This window comes from Chaetura pelagica, unplaced genomic scaffold (genome assembly GCF_000747805.2).
Source record: "Chaetura pelagica isolate M959 unplaced genomic scaffold, ChaPel_1.0 scaffold963, whole genome shotgun sequence".
In the NCBI taxonomy this organism is placed as follows: Eukaryota; Metazoa; Chordata; class Aves; order Apodiformes; family Apodidae; genus Chaetura; species Chaetura pelagica.
In genome coordinates, this window is record NW_009952705.1 from 176,907 (window position 1) to 195,785 (window position 18,879).

Sequence of the window (18,879 nt, forward strand, 5' to 3'; positions counted from 1 at the left end):
GGCAGCGCCCCGGCCCCCCGGGCTCCCCGCCCCGCCGGCGCTCCCTGCGGGAGGGTCGAGTCGCTGGGCCGGCCGGAGCGGGGACTGGGCGCTGCGCCGCTTCGCCTTGGCCTGCTGACAGGGCCCGTCCCCGCTCCCGAGCTGCCGCCGCGCGAAGGTCGGTCAGGTGGTCCTTTTTTCCTCACCTATATCTGCTGTCTTCTTGGCGTCCTTTTCCCTCTAGAAAGCTCCTTTTATTCAGTTGAACTTGTGTTCGTCCTTGCTGAGTTTCTGTTTGTAAAGTCTCAGTTTGTCGCTTTGACTACAAGAGGCCTCACAGGTTGTGATTGTGAACGTTCACAGCAAGAACTCCACCTGTACCGTAAAGCCTCACGTAAGAAACAGCAGCGAAGTATTTGATGCTGTTCAGCACGTTATTGAAAAGCCATACAGGAATTTATGGTCACAGCATGCAACAGATTAGAAACAAAGCTAATGACTTTTTTCTTTCTGTAGACTGTTTTTGGATGTGAATTATGGCCTTCTCAGCCGTTGCTGTTGGAGATGTACAAAATGTGCTTTCAGCAATGCAGAAGAACTTGGAGTGCCCAATATGGTATGCTAGATGAATCATTTGAACTCTGTATTAGTATAGTTAAAGAGATCTTTGTATTTATCTTCAGGTGGTTTGTCGGTTCTGTGGGTTATCAGAAAGCAAAAATAATTGTTTTAAGGCTAAGTATGTTGATGTTTTGCAAGGCTCAAATGAGAAAGCACAAGACAGAGTCTGTGTTTTCCTCTAATATATATATTTATTTTTTTTCTTTTACAACTTAAATGTGTTAGTTCTCTGTCTTGTCTGTTCTAGTATGGCAAATTAAAATATTAAAACATCCCAAAATAAGAATGACTGCAATTGGGGAATGAATAATGCATGCAAAAGTAACTGAGACTGCTTTTGGCTCTCAGGCTATATTTTGCTATAGGCACAAGTTAAACTGTTCTGCAATAGTAGTGTTGTATTTCTTTTGGCTGTTATTGTCCAAGTTATGTTGTTGAAGCAGTTTTATTGAAATAGTTGTGTTAACTGTTCTACATACTACTACTTGGTTGTAGAGAGACCACAATCATGGGGAGGCTTCCCTGTGAGCATATATATAGTCTGGAGAGCACAGAACCTTTCTTATGTAACTAGGGTTTGTAACCCAGTGTATTCTTCAATTAGAGCAGTATTTTTTTGTTTGTTTTTTAGTGTGTGTTGGAGACAGATTATATTTTAAAGAAAGTTGAACAAGTGAATTCAAGCTTTTCTGAAATGCCTAGTATCAAGTTAAATGTTAATTTTCACATGGTGCTTGACAGAAATGGCTTTAAAATAGAAAACCAGGAAAAAAGAATAACTTAAATGTTTGTGTTAACGCAGCTGTGCATTTGATTTATACAGACACAGTAAGAGTCCAGTGGGCTCCTGAACTAGACAGAACTACACTGTCCTTCACTCCTGTCGTGAGAGGTTGGTGCTGACAAAGGAGTCACTAGTGTTCTAACACTGACTTTCCTGCCCTGCTCAACTGGCATTTCCAGAAAATGTCCATTTGCTAGAGGCAGACCAAGGTTGTGAAGAGGTGGTAGATGTGTATATGTCATATAATGACAGTATTTATTGCTGTACCTGATTCTGAAATGGGTTTTTAGGTTCAGAAAATAATTCTATTTCTGAAACTTATTTTCTTGCTCCTATTTTATATGTAACTTTGGTGTTCTTGTGTTCCTTAATTTTTCTTTTTTGTAGCTTGGATATGGTAGAAGAGCCAGTTTCTACAAAATGTGATCACGTATTCTGCAGGTAGGTTTGAAAACTAGTACTTGCAATGCTTGGTCAATCTGTTCTTATTCTCTATGTAAATTTCTTTGATTTAGTGCTAATGATATATACTGTGTTTTGATTACTTAATATCTAGCTATTTTAGGGGGAAAATCAATTCTGAATAAGCAATAACTGCAGTTTCTCCAGTGTGTCAAAGAAATTGATTAATTCATCCTAACACGAGAACAAGAATACAGAAATTCAAGTTCACAATGAAGGATTTTACTAAGACGTGCATGCCTAGGATCAGCTTTAAAGAAAATAAAATCCTCCCTTTTGTTACCAACATAACTGTTCTTTTTTCCTAGGTTTTGCATGTTCAAACTCTTCAGCAAAAAGAAAAAAGGTGTGATACAGTGTCCTCTGTGTAAAACTGAAGTTACCAAGAGGTAATGGATCTTTGCAAGTGGACTAGAGGATGATAGGTTGAGCTCTAGAGAAAAGTAAATAATTGTCTTTAAAATGTTTTAGAAGACTGAAATAAACAAGAAAAGGTGGTTATTAAGTGAACTCAGTTTCTAAAGGAGTAGTTCCTTAGTGCTCTGCTTCAATGTAATTTTTTTTCAGGTGATCACAGGTGAAGAAGCAGGTGTTTGTGCTATCAAAAATAGACTGTGTTATTGTTCAGTCATAACAACTAGTTTCTCTGTGCTAAACCTGTTAGGAAAATACGAAATTTTCTTTTGGTGATAGTTTTAATTCCTGTATTAATTGGGGGGGGGGGAAATTTTGTTGTTATTCTTTGGCAATAATTTCTCATTGTGTTATCTTTCACTTTGGAGTTTTACTGTTTTGTTTTTTTGTTTGTTTGTTTAGCCTAAATTCTAAGAGAATTAATAATAGTTTTTTGTCCTAGAACTAAGTTGTTGTGGTGATGTTATTTCAGAAGTCTGAAAGAAAATTCCAGATTTAAACAACTAACTGAAGGATTGTTGGAGATTATCTGTGCATTTGAGCTTGACACTGGAGTGAAGTGTAAGTATTGTGAAGGTATACCCTCCACTTTTTTTTTTTTAACACAGTTTTGACATTTTTATCATGATCATTTGCAGGGCATCTCATTTACTGTGCAGTGGGCAGTGCAGGAAGAATTATCTGAAGTTTTTACTGGGCTGTAGAAGCATAAGTTTCTTTTACGTTCCCAAGGTTTTCCTTCAGTATCCTCTTGAATAAGTCTTAATGGTTTTTACTGTGCATTTGGGGACTCCAGACAGTCTTATTTGCAGCTTGTGAAATACAGCTGAATCAAATAATGTTTAATCTATAACTGTGTAGCAAAGCTCCACTCTTTGTTATGCCTAATTTGCAACTTTACTTAGAAAGTTTTAACATCTGAATTAGCAAGTGCTATAATGGTGTATGTTAACTTGTGCCATTCAGGTATTCCATTCTGGAATCTAAGTTTATCCTTTCTAATACTTAGTACCTTGCAAAGGGTTTTGGCAAGTCAGATAAATCCTTGTTTGTATTTTGGGAAACAAGATATTGTTGCTGAGGGTGGGTGGTGGCTTGTGGATTTTGGTTTGTGGTTGTTTGGTATTTTTTACTGTATCATGCTATGAAAACTAGACTCTTTTCAAATTTTTTTCAACTTGTTCAGTCATTCTAAAATCACTAGTATTGGCTCCTGTTCTTGCTAGATTATGCATATAAGGAAAATTAGTTGGCAGGATCAAGATTTTACATAATACTTGAAAAGTACTCATAAGGAACAATCAGACTAATAATTAAATCAGATTTCTTTCTTTGATAATTGTATTTTAGCTGTATATGTACTAGTTGCATAGAGTCTATACAAAGCTATTTTATTTATATATAATGCCTGTTTTCATGCTCAGCGTAAGAAAATACTTTTGCTTCTCTTTCCTGTTAACATTTTTCAGTTTTAAACTGTCATCACTTTCCTAAAGCATCCCCAGGAGCCACTGCTGCTGAATTGCTCAGTAAAGAAAGTTCTGTCATCCAAAGTAAGGGCTTCAGAAAGAGGAAAAAAAGTGCTAAAGAAAGTGGACAAGAAAACTGCGCCTTGGTATTTTTTCCCCCCAGTTTACTTTTGTTGATTGTTTAGTGTTTTACTCGGCATGTGTATACATGCATATACATAAATTAATGGAATGGGACATTTTGGGTTGCTTTCAGTTTGCTGTTTGACTTGAATATTATTCCAGACCAGAACATCTTAATGTTTTTGTCTTCCTAGCCTACTTAAAAAAGTTGTCTGCATAAAGTGACCTGAATTTAAAGGAAATACTGAAAATAGGATTGAAAGCTTTTTTGTGCTGCTTGTTCAATGAGGCTGTCCAACTATCAATAAGCTTTTTACTTTTTTAGTAGTTAGACTATGAATGTGTCTTAAGAATTCTTAAGACATTACCCAACTTGGGGTGATTGCTCTGTGCATGAGTTCATTCATGGTATGTTGCTTCTTGTTTCATCTGCCTAATGCTGAGTAGAATGTTGTAAAACTGCTAGCTATTTGAGCCGTTATATGCATGATAATTGTTTCAATTAGTGCATTCCATTACTGGTATCAGAATGGTAAATTACATGTGTTGGATTTTTGTATAGAGGCTGCCCATTTAAATACTTGGTTCATATGTGTTAGCCCCCACTGTAGTTTAAATGTTTACAACCTATTTTTTTTAAATAGTTATAACTATCTGTTCCTTTCTGTTTTCCTGTCAGCACGAAGCCACTGTGGATAAGCAGCTTACAGATACCAGGATCAAAAAGTGTCTCCTAAGAGAACAGAAATATAACTCTGGAAAAGGGACTTACATAGAGTTTGGTAAGATCTGTTGTAGACCCATACTAGTTGTTGAGCTTATGCATAATGCTTGGAAAGTAATAAAAGGTGCTGAGGTTCAAAGTCTTTTATAAACATTAATTTCTCTGTAACACCCAAAATGAGAACAAAGGGACAAATGACAGATAATTCAAATGTGGTAAATCAAAGGATACAAAATGTATTGTATTGTAGGAAATAACACTGCTGTAATAAACCTTTAAGGCTCAGTGTGCAAGATCCAAAGACAAGATGCTTACAGATGTGTAAAAAGTTTTAGTTGTTGTAAGTAATTACTATGGTTTTCTAAAGAACATTAAGCCTTGTCATCAGTGCTTGAGGCTGTAGTTAATAACCAGATACAAGAATGAAATTAATTGATAAAAGAGTATTTGGTCTCTGTCTCCTAGTTTTCAGAACTTTTTGTCTTGTTCTGACTGCTGCGAGAAACAAGAGAGATGATGTGCATATTTTATTTTCTCTCTGTCCTTTCAAAGAAGGAATTGCTCCTGTTAAGGGATAGTGTTCATTGCCCCTCTTTTTCATAATTGCTTCTGACAGAATCACTCAAAGGATCTGAGACAGATATTTGAATATATTACTCTGACTTCCAGGTTAAAAATTCTAAATACTAGCAGCTGTTTAATGTATAAATTTAGAAATTAGAAACTAACTCTTAGCTAATTAACACTTAGAAGCTCTCTGTTACCAGCCACTGGATTTAAGGAGAACCTTACTCTGGAGCCATGTGGATGTTTATATATAGCAATCATTGTCAGTAGGCAAAGCACTGCACAACTGATTTTACCTGACAAGCGTCTACCTCAGAAAGAACTGATCATGCTTCTGTCATAATAAACACTGAATCTGGCAAGTCATCTTTCAGTCATTTCAACCAGACTAACAGCTGGTTTGTTTTTAGGCTCTGATTCATCTGAAGATCTTTCTAAACAGGCAAGCATTACTGGGTAAGTTAAGATGATTAAGGAATTAATACTTTTTAAAGACAATAGTTCTGTATTCTCATTTCTTTGTTTTAGGCTTGGAATTTTTCAAGCTAACAAGTAATTTTCAACTTGAAAGGCAGCAGGGTAAAATGGGTGGCTGATTATCTTCAGTCTGTCTTTTTCTTTAAAAATGTTTTCTCAATGTTTTGTTGCTTACACAGACATTAGATCTTCACAAGAGAAGCATGTACGATGCTTTAGAAAATATATATTACATTCAGGAATGTGGAGGGGGATCTTCTAAAGAAATGGTATGAAACTCTGAAGGGTTCTAGTTGTGGTAATTGTCAGTCATGCAGCCTGACTTCTCCAAAAACTATTTCAGAGACCAAAAAGGCAAAATTAAGCTTCATTTTCTATTAAATCTAATGTGGCTTTCTCTGTAATGAAAGTAGATTTCCCTTCCCAGCAGGTTAGAAGACAAAGAAGCATTTCAGGTTTCATCTCAAGAAAAGCTGGAAGAGCTTAGGAGTGCTGAGAAGTGCGATATACAGCCTGCCAAGCTGGGTGCTAAAGAAATTGTTCTACCAAGCGTCATAGGTGTGTTTGTTATTTTGGTGGCAAAAACTATTAAGCTTGAAAGAAAGACCACGAGTTAACATTTTGATTTCACATCCTTAAATAGATATGTTTGCAGTCTTGTATATTGTTTTGTTGACACCTAGAGCTAGTGACAGTAGCAAACAAAACTCTGCCTGTAGACTAGATACTTTAAATGTGGATGTTCTGTGCATGGGAACAGAAGGGAAAAAAATTACTAGATCAAAATGCAAAACACATTATATTCTACATAAGCCATATTATCCCTCTATAATACAAGTCGAGAGCACTGTCTGGTAATTCATGTAAGAGGTTGGATGAACATATGTCATATGTCACGTGATCTTTCTCCCTCTTTCTAGATGGAGATTTGTGCTGTGTAATATTCTGTTTTGGGGGGAAAGAAGAACAGTTGTTTTAAAACAAAGTAGCTATTAATTTTGTAGTTGTTCTTGTGTGTGTATAAAATAGGCCTTAATAATTTTTAATACCTATAAATCTTCAGGTGAAAGTGATTCCTCAAAGGAAGGCTTGAACAAGAAAAGCACTCCAAGCATCACTGAGTGTGCCAAACCTGACCCTGTGAATATGATGGGATACAAGAGTTGTCCTTTAAATTTTCTTGCCATAGACCTACTTGCAGAGGAGTGCAACAGAATAGATAATGACAGTCCCTTCATGAATGGGGATGCAGAAGAAATGGAAGCAGAGCAAACCCAATGTAGTAGTAAAAGCAAAGAGTTTGACTTAAAAGGTAACTCAGAGAGCAGGCTAGATAAAAGCAAGGAAATAGGTATTGCTGTACAAAGTGTGGAAGCTGTGGAAATGTATGAACCTGAAAATGATTCTTCCCACAAAAAAGAACTTCCTCTTGAGAAACTACTTCAGCCAGAGAAACTTCACTGTGCTACCCCAAATCAAGTCTCGAGGAAGAGACTGAAGCGAAGCATTCAGAAAGTCAATGAATGGTTCTCAAAAAGCAACGAGATTCTGTCTTCCAATTCTTCCCAGAATGATTCTGCTGGAGCAACTAATGTTTCAGGTGGAAGAGATACATGTTCATCAGATGAAGATTCCTGTGTTTCAGAAAAGACTGACCCTATGGTAGATTCCATGAAAATTGCAGTGATGGAAGAAAATAAGAGATGGTCAAAAGAAAAAGTGGATAGCATCAAAGACAAAATATTTGGGAAAACATACAAGAGAGAGAGGAAGTCAAATCATCCAGTTATGTTGAGAGACATTTTACCTACTACCAAAAAAGCAGATGAAACTGCTAATGAGAAGTGCTTGAATAGTTCCAGCAAAGACAGAATAAAAGGAGAAGGGAAAATTGCCTCTGTCCTGCAACCTAAGGATGTAATCAAGCAAAAATATATAGAAGAGGCAGATGGGTGCCCTCAGAGTGTTAACTGGTACCTTGGAGCAACTGAAAAGAAAAGATGTGATGAAAGTTCTGCTATTAATGAGAGTGACCTCCCTGAGAACAGAGAGGAAGATAAACTAGCAGAACTTAAAGAAGGAGAAGGTTTCATATGGAATGAAGCTACTGAAAAGGTGACCAGTGAGCTCCATGATGAGGAGCTACAACTGAACAGCTGTGATCAGAAAAGCACGAAAAAAGGTTCTGCAGCAAAAAGATGCAGGCGTTCTACTAGAACTGTGTGTGCTCTAGAGTTAGTAGTGGATATAAACTCTGTTTCCCCTGATCCAGCTGAGCCACAGATCGACAGCTATCCAAGCAGTGAAGAACCAAGGAAAGGTCAGTCTGAGCAAAGAAAAGTCAGGCGCAGCAGGAGGCTTCAGCTACTTTCTGAAGAAATGACAAAAGAAACAAGAAAAGATGTAGTAATTAAGGGAGCCAGAAAGTATGACAGTGATCATGGAATTCAAAGGAATGTGTTAGTTCACGCTTCTGAATGCAAGGACCTGTGTGACCCCCAGAGTATGTTGAGTGACAAGCCACTGGCTGATCTGAAGGGAGGTGATCTGGAAGCAAACAAAATACCAATTAGCATAAATAATTCATCTGATGCAGCAGAGACTGAAAAAAGTCTCTTCAATCCTACATCTTCATGTCAGCATTCCAATTGTAGTTCCTTTGTACCTGATACAGGTTCTCAAGAAGATGCAATACTTGGTAATCCTTTCCTTCTACAGTCTCCTTCAATACCCGTTAAGCAAACTGCTTCCCAGCTGACTGAAGAAATGACTGAATCGTGTATTGCTTTTCCCCAGGGTAGTGGAAACAATATAAAAAATATTCCAGAAAACTTAAGAACTGAAAAGGTGCCAGTGACTAAAAAAGTGTCAGAGTTGACCAAAGAAGCTGAAGACAGTGAGTTAGATACACAGTATCTGCGAAATGTATTTAGGCATTCAAAACGCCAATCATTTAGTCTTTATCCTACTCCCATGAAGGAGCATACAGTACAAGATGCTGCTTCTGAAGCTGTAAAGGTATCATGTGTTGATAAGGAAGAAAATAAGCATAGCAAACACTTAATAGCAGAAAACTTGCAAGAAGAGAAAGCAACTGCTGAAAGCTTTGGGAGGATTTGTGAGAAAGAGAAGCTTAAGACACATGAAACTGCTTGTATCAATCCTGTGACTTGCTTTGTCAGCACCACTGAATATATGCACACAGGGGAACACCAAGAAGATGTTTCACAGGTTGCAAATCAAGGGAACCTGACACCAATAAGAATGGGTGCTGCTAGGACTGAAGACAAAACCAGATCACAAAAAGGAGAGCAGGGAAATGGAGAGACAATGTCAATTAACATAGGGGTAGAAAGCGAGTTGAGACAGAGTCCAATCAAAAGTAATAGAAGGCAAAGTGATCAGAGTGATACAGAAGAGCACATTTTCAAAATAACTGATTTAAACACAGTTAATGAAATATGCCTCAGTTCAGAAAACAGTCGGGCAGGAAAGGCCGAAGTTGTTGACAGCAAAAGACCAATACTACATTTTCAGTCCAGATTTATGAGAGCAACTGGTAGGCAAAAGCCTCCTGAATTCAGTTGTGAAGTCATTGGGAAAAGTAGCAAAAGAGAAAGTCAGCAAGTAAAGGGGAATGAAGAACAAGAAACCCAAACTGCTAGCACAGGGATGCCTGAGTGTTTAGTTACAGAGACTCTAGAAGAACCTAAAGTGAGTAGTGGTTGTACCGGTTTGTCTGAAACTCCTGATGGGTTACTGTGCTCTGATGATGATACTGAAGAGAACACCAACATTTCTGAAACTGATAGGAGAGAGAGATCTGCTGTGTTTGTAAAAAAAAGTGACAAAGCCCTGATAAAAGAACTACACAATAGAAAAGTTAGTTCTAAGCCAAGATCTCAGGGTATCCGAAGATCTCGAAGAAAGGCACAGAAACTGCAGTCTTCAGATGAAGAGTCTAGTGAGGATGAAGATTTACCATGTTTTCAGACATTAATATTTGGCAAATCAGTAAGCACACCTTTGCAGATCAATAAACAAGTGACATCTGTGGTAGAGTCTTCAGTAAGTCCCATCACATTGCCTTACAATGGAAGGCATTATCACAATGACATGCAGAAAATGCCTGAAGCTGCCCTAAGCAATGGCTGTGTTTCACCAAGCCAGGAGTCAGAATGCTCTGTCAATTTATTTTCTTCACAGTCCAACGTGTCCGAAGAATCGGGTGATGGAGCACTAGAGCTGAAGAAACCTTTAATACAAGTTCATACATCCAAACAAGTGAGCAACGAGAATGACGGTAAAGACATTTTTCAGAGTTGTAATGGACCACTGAAGAGAAGCAAAACTAGCTTTAAAGATGAATGCCAAGAAGATCCAAACATGGGAGTAAAACTAGGTACAAACCAAGACCTTTTATATCTCTGCAACTGTGTTAGTAATGTCATTGCATCTAGGTTTTCAGTGTTTGCATGGAAATTTGTTCTGTATTTATGGGGTGCTTACTCTTTTAGAGGAGAGTGTCATCCCTAAACAATCAAAAGACCCTCAGTCATTTATTTCCTGAAAATTAAGCTTTCCTGATATCCTTTGTTCAGAGCAAAAATTAAGCGACTGGGCACTAGAGGCCAGAGTGAGTCTGTCTGATAGGCATTAATTTTTTAGTTAAATGCAGGCTTTCTTACTGCAAAGAGATATTTGCATCTAACAACAAAATTTCAAAAAGTCTACTTAAGCTGTTTCCCTGGATGAAATGTGTGTTGAAACTGGCTCCAGAATTCTGTAGTGATCTTATCTTGACCTTTTTATAGCTTTCATAAATATTTAGGAGTCTCATTACTATTGAAACACTGAGTTCTATTTACGTTGCCATATGTCTGTCTGATACAGTTTTTTTCCAACTGTTCACCTGAAGTTGGTATGCCCTTCTAACTGAAGTGTTCTCAAAAGTTGTCATTTTATCTTTATAGTTAACAGTTGGCTAAAAGATCTATGTGGTAAGAGATTATGATTGATGTTCGTTCTTTGGTTGTTTGTTTTTTTTCTTCCAACTAACTCAGATTTTCTTCCACTTTCTTTAAGGTGAAGCTTCTGGATATGACAGTGAAACAAGTAATGTGGAAGGTTCTTGCGAACCCTTCTCTCAGGGTGAAATCCTTACTACACAGGTAACTAAGCTTATGCACTAAATTCTAAAACTATTTTGATTCTAGAATATAAGCAACTATATGAAAGCTGTGAAATCAGTGTAGTGGGAAACTGCTTTCATCATAATTCCTTGTGTCACTAGATTACTTACAAGAGCATAATTAATGAAGAATTGTAGAACTGTTTCTGTGCCATTGTTTGTCCAACTTTGTCTGCCATGGTAACATTACATTCTAATGGCCATAACTTGTTATGTGGTATTGATTACAGTGCTTAATTGTGGGAGATGCTAATTAATACTAATCTCCACACTTAACCAACCTGGGCTGAATGGAATAGTGGCAGTATGGATTGGTGGGAAATTTCTTGGTTTGTTTTCTGCTGGGAGTTTTTGTCTGGGCATTTTTATTGATTCAGCAACAAGGAAGATCCACACGGTGCCAGTGCTAGAGCTACAAACATTGTATTCAGTGCTATGGAAACTAGCGTAGGGTTTTTGCAGTATTTGTCACAGCATAAGCACCACAGTCACCTTTTGAAGACATAGTAAAAACTAATTTTAAATAATTCTGCTGTTTCTCATTTTCAAGTGTTTGTTAAATAAATTAATCTTGCTGTTTAAAACTTAGTTTGCTGATACTGGCACAAATGTGTATCCTTTGCAGCAGAAGAATGCTATGCAAAATAACCTAAAAAAACTTCAGCAAGAAATGGCTGTACTTGAAGCAGTTCTAAAGCAGCACGGAAGTCATGACAAGAAGGAGGAAATTGTTTCAAGGAGTAATTTCCCATTTCATTCAGAAAATACTGAGCAGAAATCTGGGACCAGGCTAAACAGTCCGTCTGTCTTATCAAATCTCTCTGGAAATGTGGCTGAGAGTCCAAATAATTCTTCTTCCTCTGTAAGGCTCCTTAACCTTCAGACTGCAGAAGCAACAGATAGTTCTGTTGTAGCTCAGAATGCTAATAAAAGCTGCACTCAAGAACGTAAACTGAAGAGAAATGTACGTTTTGCTGTAGCTGTTCTGCCCGATGCAGCTGGGAAAGAAAACAATGCAAGTCCTGTTGTGACTAACAGGAAAGAAATGTCGATTGTGGTATCAGGTCTGAATCAAAGTGAACATGTAAGTGGATTTTGTAAGTTTTAGAGATCACTTGTTAACAGTTCTTGTTTACCACCATAGTCCCGGACACAGGTATAATGGAAACTAATCTTACAGGAATTGCAGATCAGTAATACAGCGACTTAAGGTCAAACTTTTTTGCTCCTAAAAATATGAAGAATGCTGCCTGTAAATGACACTACTAAACTTGGTGAATTTGAACTTGTAATATTACTGCTGTCTAGGGTAAAAACACATTATTCCAGAACAAGACTTGATTTCTAGAAAGCGTTGGGGCTTGGAGGAGAGAGGGCTGGTTACTTTTTAGTGCCCTTAATGTTCTCAGGTGCTACTGCTTTACTCAAATTCTGAACCATAGTGAGGACTTGTGTAGTTGAATAAATTCTGATTTGCTAATAAATCTGTTTGTACAATGCATTTCCAGGAGGATATGGCTTTTGGTTTATAAACTACTGACCAAGAGGTCTCCTTTACTTTAGCCCATTGAATGGTGCTAAAATTACTGACTTTTAAGTAAATGTACATTCTGTGTGCCAACACAAATAAAACCATGACTTTAAAGTAACCATCTTAATATGTTACACTTCTATAAACTGGAACTGTTGTTTTTTTAGTCTGTTTCACTAGCTATGAAATTTGTTTACTACTTTTCAGTTGGTGGTCCAGAAGTTTGCAAGAAAAACTCAGAGTACTTTATCTAATCACTTTTCTGAAGGAACAACCCATGTCATAATGAAAACAGGTTGGTTTGTTGTATTTATGCAAACAAATCCTATATTTACACATCACATAGAATTCTAACTGGATGCTAACCAATAAGCAAGACAGTTCAGCAATAAATTTAAGTTTGAGGAGAAGATATTAATTGCTTTCTCCTCTATCATTTTTTGTTTAAACTCGGGAATCTTTCTTGTTCTATTTTGCAAAATTGGAGTGAGGGTATGTTTTGCTTTCCTGTGTGATTTGAAGTTAATGTTACTTTTTTTTTTCCAGCTTTTTGGTTACAATTTTCAGGTGTTTACAGCACGTTCACATGAAATAGTTCAGAACCAACCAAAACGAAAGCAAGATAATTCCTATAGAAATGGGATACAGAGAATCTGGAAATAAAATATAATCCCCTTGGAGGGGATTATAAATGCTTTTTCATTCTAAAGTTCTGAAACTTTTGTTTAATAGAAGACTAGAAGTGGGTGTTAACTGTATGGTAGTTGATTGTGAGGCCCTGCTTCCATAGGAGCAAAGCAGCATTTCCATTTAATCAAAACTATTATTTGCATCCTTAATGAAGGTGCTTAAATTTAGTTTCTGCTGTTTGGTAGAGCTCAAGAAACACATTACTAAAGCTTGAAGGAACTTTATAGAAACTTTAGTACAATACTACAGGTTCAAATTTGACAAATGTATTCTGAAACAACATTATATTTACTTAAGAAAAGCATTAAATTCACCAGTAAAATTAAGTTGCTGTGTGTAGGCATAGATTATATTGAAGTTCTCTGGTTAACCTAGTACCTAGCCGTTAACCAACATTTCCTGAAAAAGCAAAATATTTTGAGCCAAATCTGGTGGTGGGTGTGCTATATACCGTGCTTGCATTTTGCTTCTTATCTTTACCTTGCCTTCTATCTTTTTAGGTGCAAATAACCTGAGCTGTTTTTTTCACTAATGGCAAAACTGAAAGATCTTGTTCTTGTTTGTTGTGCAGATAAGGAGCTGGTGTGTGAGCGGACACTGAAGTACTTTCTGGGTATTGCAGGAAGAAAATGGGTAGTTAGTTATCAGTGTAAGTATAGCTGGTTTTGGAGCTAAATGGTGTCTGCCCTTCTACCACAAATGTACTCTGTTTTGGCGTCTAATGTTTTGCAGTTTCTTCTTAATACCTTAACATAAATAAGACATAGTCCTCAGACAAACAGCAACATCAAGCTTCTTTCTCTTCTGAATACTTTTTCTGCTTTCAAATTGGAAACCACATTGGATTGCTCCACACCCTGAAAAAAGCCTTTCCTCCCCCTTAAGTTAAATCTGAGATGCATGGCATCCTTTAGTGTGAAATTCGTAATAATTGTAAAAGGTAAACAAATTATTTCTTTTGGGCATCATAACTGTATTCAGTACAAATACCTTCAATTTAATAGAGGAATTAAGTCAAACTGTTTGCAGTGGGAAAACAATTTTGCTGGATAAATTGACTTGTCCTGTCTCTTTATTTAGGGGTAATCCAGTCTTTTAAAGAAGAAAAGATACTGGATGAGGTAGGTCATATTGCTTTAAGCAAGGAGAAGAGTCTCCTATTATAATGCAAAAATGAGTTGTGGGATTTTTTTAGTAAACTGAAAATATGCATCTCTTCTTCATACTTTTGTAGCAGTTTAGACTGCGTGCAAGTTTTGGAGACGTTTCAGGGAAGTAGCTTGAGTCATATGTAGGCATGAAATGATCAGCTGCAGCACTTCATTTGCTATTAGTCTATATAGTAAGTGAATACCTAGAAATAAAATAGATGTTGAAGATCTAGAGGTTATGTACTGGTAATTAATTTCTATCAAATTGGACTTTAAGACTGTAATTAACTTAATAGTAGATGTTCTGAATTCTGACCACTTTTTTGTGCTATTAAGTTAATTACAGTCTTAGATGTTCTGAATTCTGACCACTTTTTTGTGTTCTAATGCTGATCAGGAAAGCATTCTCAGTCTCTCAACTTCTGATGGCTTGTTTATGTTCCAGGAGAACTTTGAAGTTAGAGGAGATGTAATCAATGGGAGAAACCACCAAGGTCCTAAGAGGGCTAGAGAATCTCGGACTGGAAAGGTATAAGCACACTAGGAATGTTGTGTCCTGTTTTGTCTGTTTGAGATATGTGGCTGTGCTAGCTGAGTATCTGGAACTTCTTGTAATTTCCCTACTGTTCTGTATGTACAGAGTTGTACAAATTAAGTATTTTTATGTATGAAAGCAGCAGAGCAAGTATGCCTAAAGGACTCACTATGCTTAGAATGAATGCTGTCCTTTTGTAACATGGATATAGGATAGCACAGGGTTGGAGGGTTTGGTGATACTCTCTTGTAGGCTACAAAAAACTTCAGATATACTTTGTGAAGCAGTGATAGCTTGATAACCAGTCCTAGAAGTGAGTGAAACCAGCATATTAAGTATTATCCTTTAAAGATGCCATACTATGTTAACATGTTCCTTATTTTTCAGATCTTTAAAGAGTTTGAGATCTGTTGCTATGGACCTTTCACTGATATGACTACAGGTGTGTCATTTTAGTGGAATTCAATTAATTCTTAGCATAAAAAAAAGTTTGGAGCAAGATTGTGTACCGAGTTTTACATTTGACCTCTTCTTGGGTACTCCTGTATCTCTTTTACTCTGAAACTTAAAAAAAAACTACATGAGGTGTAGTGTAGGTAAAGAACTTTATCCAGTTCTATCTCCAGACAGGATAGAAACAGTGTTCTCTTCTAATAGGTTGTCCTCAGACAACCTTTCTGGAAATTTTGCTTTATTTCAGACCAGACCTTTTATCTAGTTTATCACTGATTCTCTAACAATGAAGGAAAAGTATTAAAATGCTGTCTGGTAATTGCTTTAAATGCTATTAAACTCTTGTATTTGGGCATTTTTTCTTTCTGTCTTAGAAAACTGGCACTTAGGAGCTGCGTACTAGCAGTTGACACTTCCTCAGCATAATCATCTCTCCTAGCAGCATATGTTAAAAGTGAAATACAACAAAGACAGAAGTTTATATACAAAGACAAAGCTGGATAGGATAGCTTCTTTTTATTAGTTAAAGATTGAATGAAGTATAGTACATGTTTTGAAAATTTAAGCTATCAATTTTCTACTTAAAATACTTGGACATTTCTCCTTTTTGTGGCTTATTCAGCATGTACTTTCCAATTTTTCCAATATAACTTTATTTTTTACTGGATGACATATCCTTTCCTCTCTTGATATTTACAATAATTACTACAGAGGATGCAGTGCTTTCACCTGCTGCAGTGATCATCAATTATGACTGTTATACTTGAGAGACTTATTTATCATCTTCACTATCATTTCAACAAATTGGTGGAGATTAAATACTTTTGCTACTTTAGTTAATGAGAGATAATCACAGTTCTAACATCTGATTTTTAATTTTAATTTCATGTCTTATGTCCTTAGGATGAGAGGAAATAAATTATTACTGACTCGCGTTAAGTTTTGAGCATGCAGTGTTTTGCTTTCTCAGATTTTTGTTTCCTTTAGTCCTGACTAGAGGGTGAGGGACAAAGGCGAGTTGATATTCTCAGCAGGCCAGAAAGTGAATGGACTTATCCTCTACTAAGGCTTACATTTCTTTCAAATTATGATAGTTTATATCTTGGAAGAAACACGTGAGAGCTTAGGGAAGAGTATCAGTTTCAATGTTATAAAAGAACATTGGAGTAATAGACTGTTTATCTGATTTCTTCAGAACATCTAGAATGGATGGTGGAGCTTTGTGGTGCCTCTGTAGTGAAGCAACTTCATCTGTTCACACACAGAAAAGTAAGTGCTAATGAAACACTTGGTGCATGGTCTATAGTTATGAAATAAACAACCTGTTGAAAGATTACACAGCCTTCTGGGGCTTGTCAGACACTTGTTATATACTGGTGTGATAGCAAGAGCTGTCTGCATAGTCATGATGCCAACCTGCATGGCAGCAGTTCTCATGGTCTAGGCTCTGTCTGCTCAGAGCACAGGCTAACCTGTGGCGGAGAGCTGATCAGAGTACTGTGTAGGACTGGCAGCTCCTCCCAAAATCAGCACCCAGTCTCCCTTTCCAGTGCAAAAAGCCTTTAGTGCCTTAACTCAAAGCATTCTGGGAAAGAAATCACTGAAAAATATTGAACTAATATCTTTCTCCCTCTACTACCGCTTCTTAAAGTTCTCTCTGAAGTGATGTACTAAATCAGAGTTAACTCATTTACTGCTCTCTGTGGATAGGTGTGAGAGTGATTTAATGACAGACAGATAATAGTAGAATTTTTATTTTCTTACCTTGAAATCCTAGAATTCTACTGCTGTTGTGGTTGTGCAGCCAGATGCTTGGATGGGAAACATGGATTACAAAGGTAAAACAACACACTGTCATAGACTCTTTTATGTTACACATTGAGTTTATTTATCACTTCAGTCCTTTTAATAGTTTAATATTAGAGAAATTTGTAGAGGAACTGGAACATGATCCTGCTGCATCTGGAGATGTAGGTATGTCTTGGGAGAAAAATCTGGAAGAACAAGGTATATTATCTCAAGAATCAACAACAGAGTCTTAAAAGGTAGTCTGGCAGCCAAATCCTTTTCTTAGCTCTGTTGTCCTGCATATCATCAGCGTTACAGAAATTTTTTTGATTGGAAATAGTTTCTAAAAGGCGATGAAGTGTGCCCTTAGAGGACTAGTGAGATCTAGGAAGAAGCCTCAGGTGGGACAAGATTCTCTTGGTCTGGAAATATCTAGCCACAAAGTATTAACTGATAAAGCTTTGCCTTTTGTTTTTGGTTGGGTTTTTTTGTTGTTGATCAAAATGCTCCAGAAAAACCATGAGTCTTTGAAGGTGCAAGTGTTCCAGACTGACATCCTTTTAAATTGGATAGTGGGAGTTAAGGAATGAATGGGAGGTAGTTAGGCTGCAGTGGAGTTCAACAAAAAAATGGAGCCAGAGAATGATGTAAAAACAACAGCTGCTTCCGTGGCACTGAGAACATGAAAAAATAAAGATTTTGAAATGGTGGAGAACAGTCTGGGAGCACTTCAGTAATTTTCTGTTGCTTCTCTCTTAATGAGACTCATTGCTTGTCACAAATTCAGTATGCCTGAGCAGACAGGAACCAAGGCTCTGTCACCAATGTTCTAAATTAAAAGATAACAAGGACTGCAGTCTGTTTTTAGTATTTATTCTGTGGTGTTGAAAACTTCCTGCCTGACTGCCAAACAGCTGTTCTTCCGTGAGCAGCAATATCACCTGTATTGTTAAAAGTAGTAGCGCCACATCACTGGTTTTAGACTCCTGGATTTGTATCAAAGCCTTTAAAATACCAAAGATAAAGCAAAGGACACTAGTAAACTCACCTTAAGCTTGCTTTGATTAATTTATAACAGTTTTATCATTTGTGTCTTTGTCTTACAGCAATCCAGCAAAAGAGCAATGTTGCCGTAGTGACTCGAGAGTGGGTATTAGACAGTGTTGCTTGCTATGAGTGCCAGGAGATGGATGCTTACCTTGTGTCCTAAGGGCGGTCTGCAGTTCTTTTTCAGTTGCTCAGAAATTCTCATCAGTGCTGATATCTTGGTAATTATTTTAAGAACTGAGAATTTTTAAGTCACTTATGCAGAGATTATGTGCATGTAGTGTTCTTGTTCAGACTAAAATAACTACATGTTTATTAACAATAAAGCTATGTAAACATTACCATATAAAGATAGAATTACTCACTGTTCTTTAAAAAACAACATTTCTAATTTCAAAATAGTTATTTTAATGTAAAACAAATTTTGAAATTTAGAAAACAACACTGCCTCCTCAGAGTGATGATGTATTAACCATTGCAGCTGGTTTCTGGACATTTTGGAGACAGTAATTTAAAAGAGTAATATTGGGCTCAGGACTTGAATTAAAACATACTTGCACCCCTGAGTAACCTCCATGTTTTCATTTTGCATAAATACATAACCTAATAAGGGTTTACATAGCAAGACATTGGAATATTATTTTGTGATTACTAAACTTAGGCCATGGATTACAGTTTTGAGAACTATACAAATGGCTTTCCTATTGTATATAAAAATACCAACTTGCCCTAACCAGAAAAATCATCTGCAAATACAGCCCTTGGAAAGCCAACACTTGATTCCCAACATAAAGCAGTCCTTGAAACTTCAAGCCTATACCAGCAATGTGTCAATCTTATTTCTGAGAAGTGTATGTGGCACCTATGAAAAGA

The 18,879-nt window shown here is 36.9% G+C and overlaps 1 protein-coding gene across 1 annotated transcript; it reads left to right on the forward strand.

The window, feature by feature from the left end:
• Nucleotides 1-515: 515 nt before the first annotated feature.
• On the forward strand, nt 516-18,169 carry BRCA1 (breast cancer 1, early onset). The gene is made up of 19 exons (XM_009994124.1): nt 516-595; nt 1,772-1,825; nt 2,155-2,235; nt 2,733-2,821; nt 3,730-3,875; nt 4,532-4,634; nt 5,554-5,599; nt 6,051-6,178; nt 6,684-10,022; nt 10,706-10,791; nt 11,437-11,895; nt 12,550-12,637; nt 13,604-13,681; nt 14,113-14,153; nt 14,629-14,712; nt 15,106-15,160; nt 16,367-16,440; nt 16,949-17,009; nt 18,066-18,169. Exons 1-19 carry the CDS (start codon nt 516-518, stop codon nt 18,167-18,169), a joined length of 5,196 nt encoding a protein of 1,731 aa, XP_009992426.1.
• The last annotated feature ends 710 nt before the right edge of the window (nt 18,170-18,879 follow it).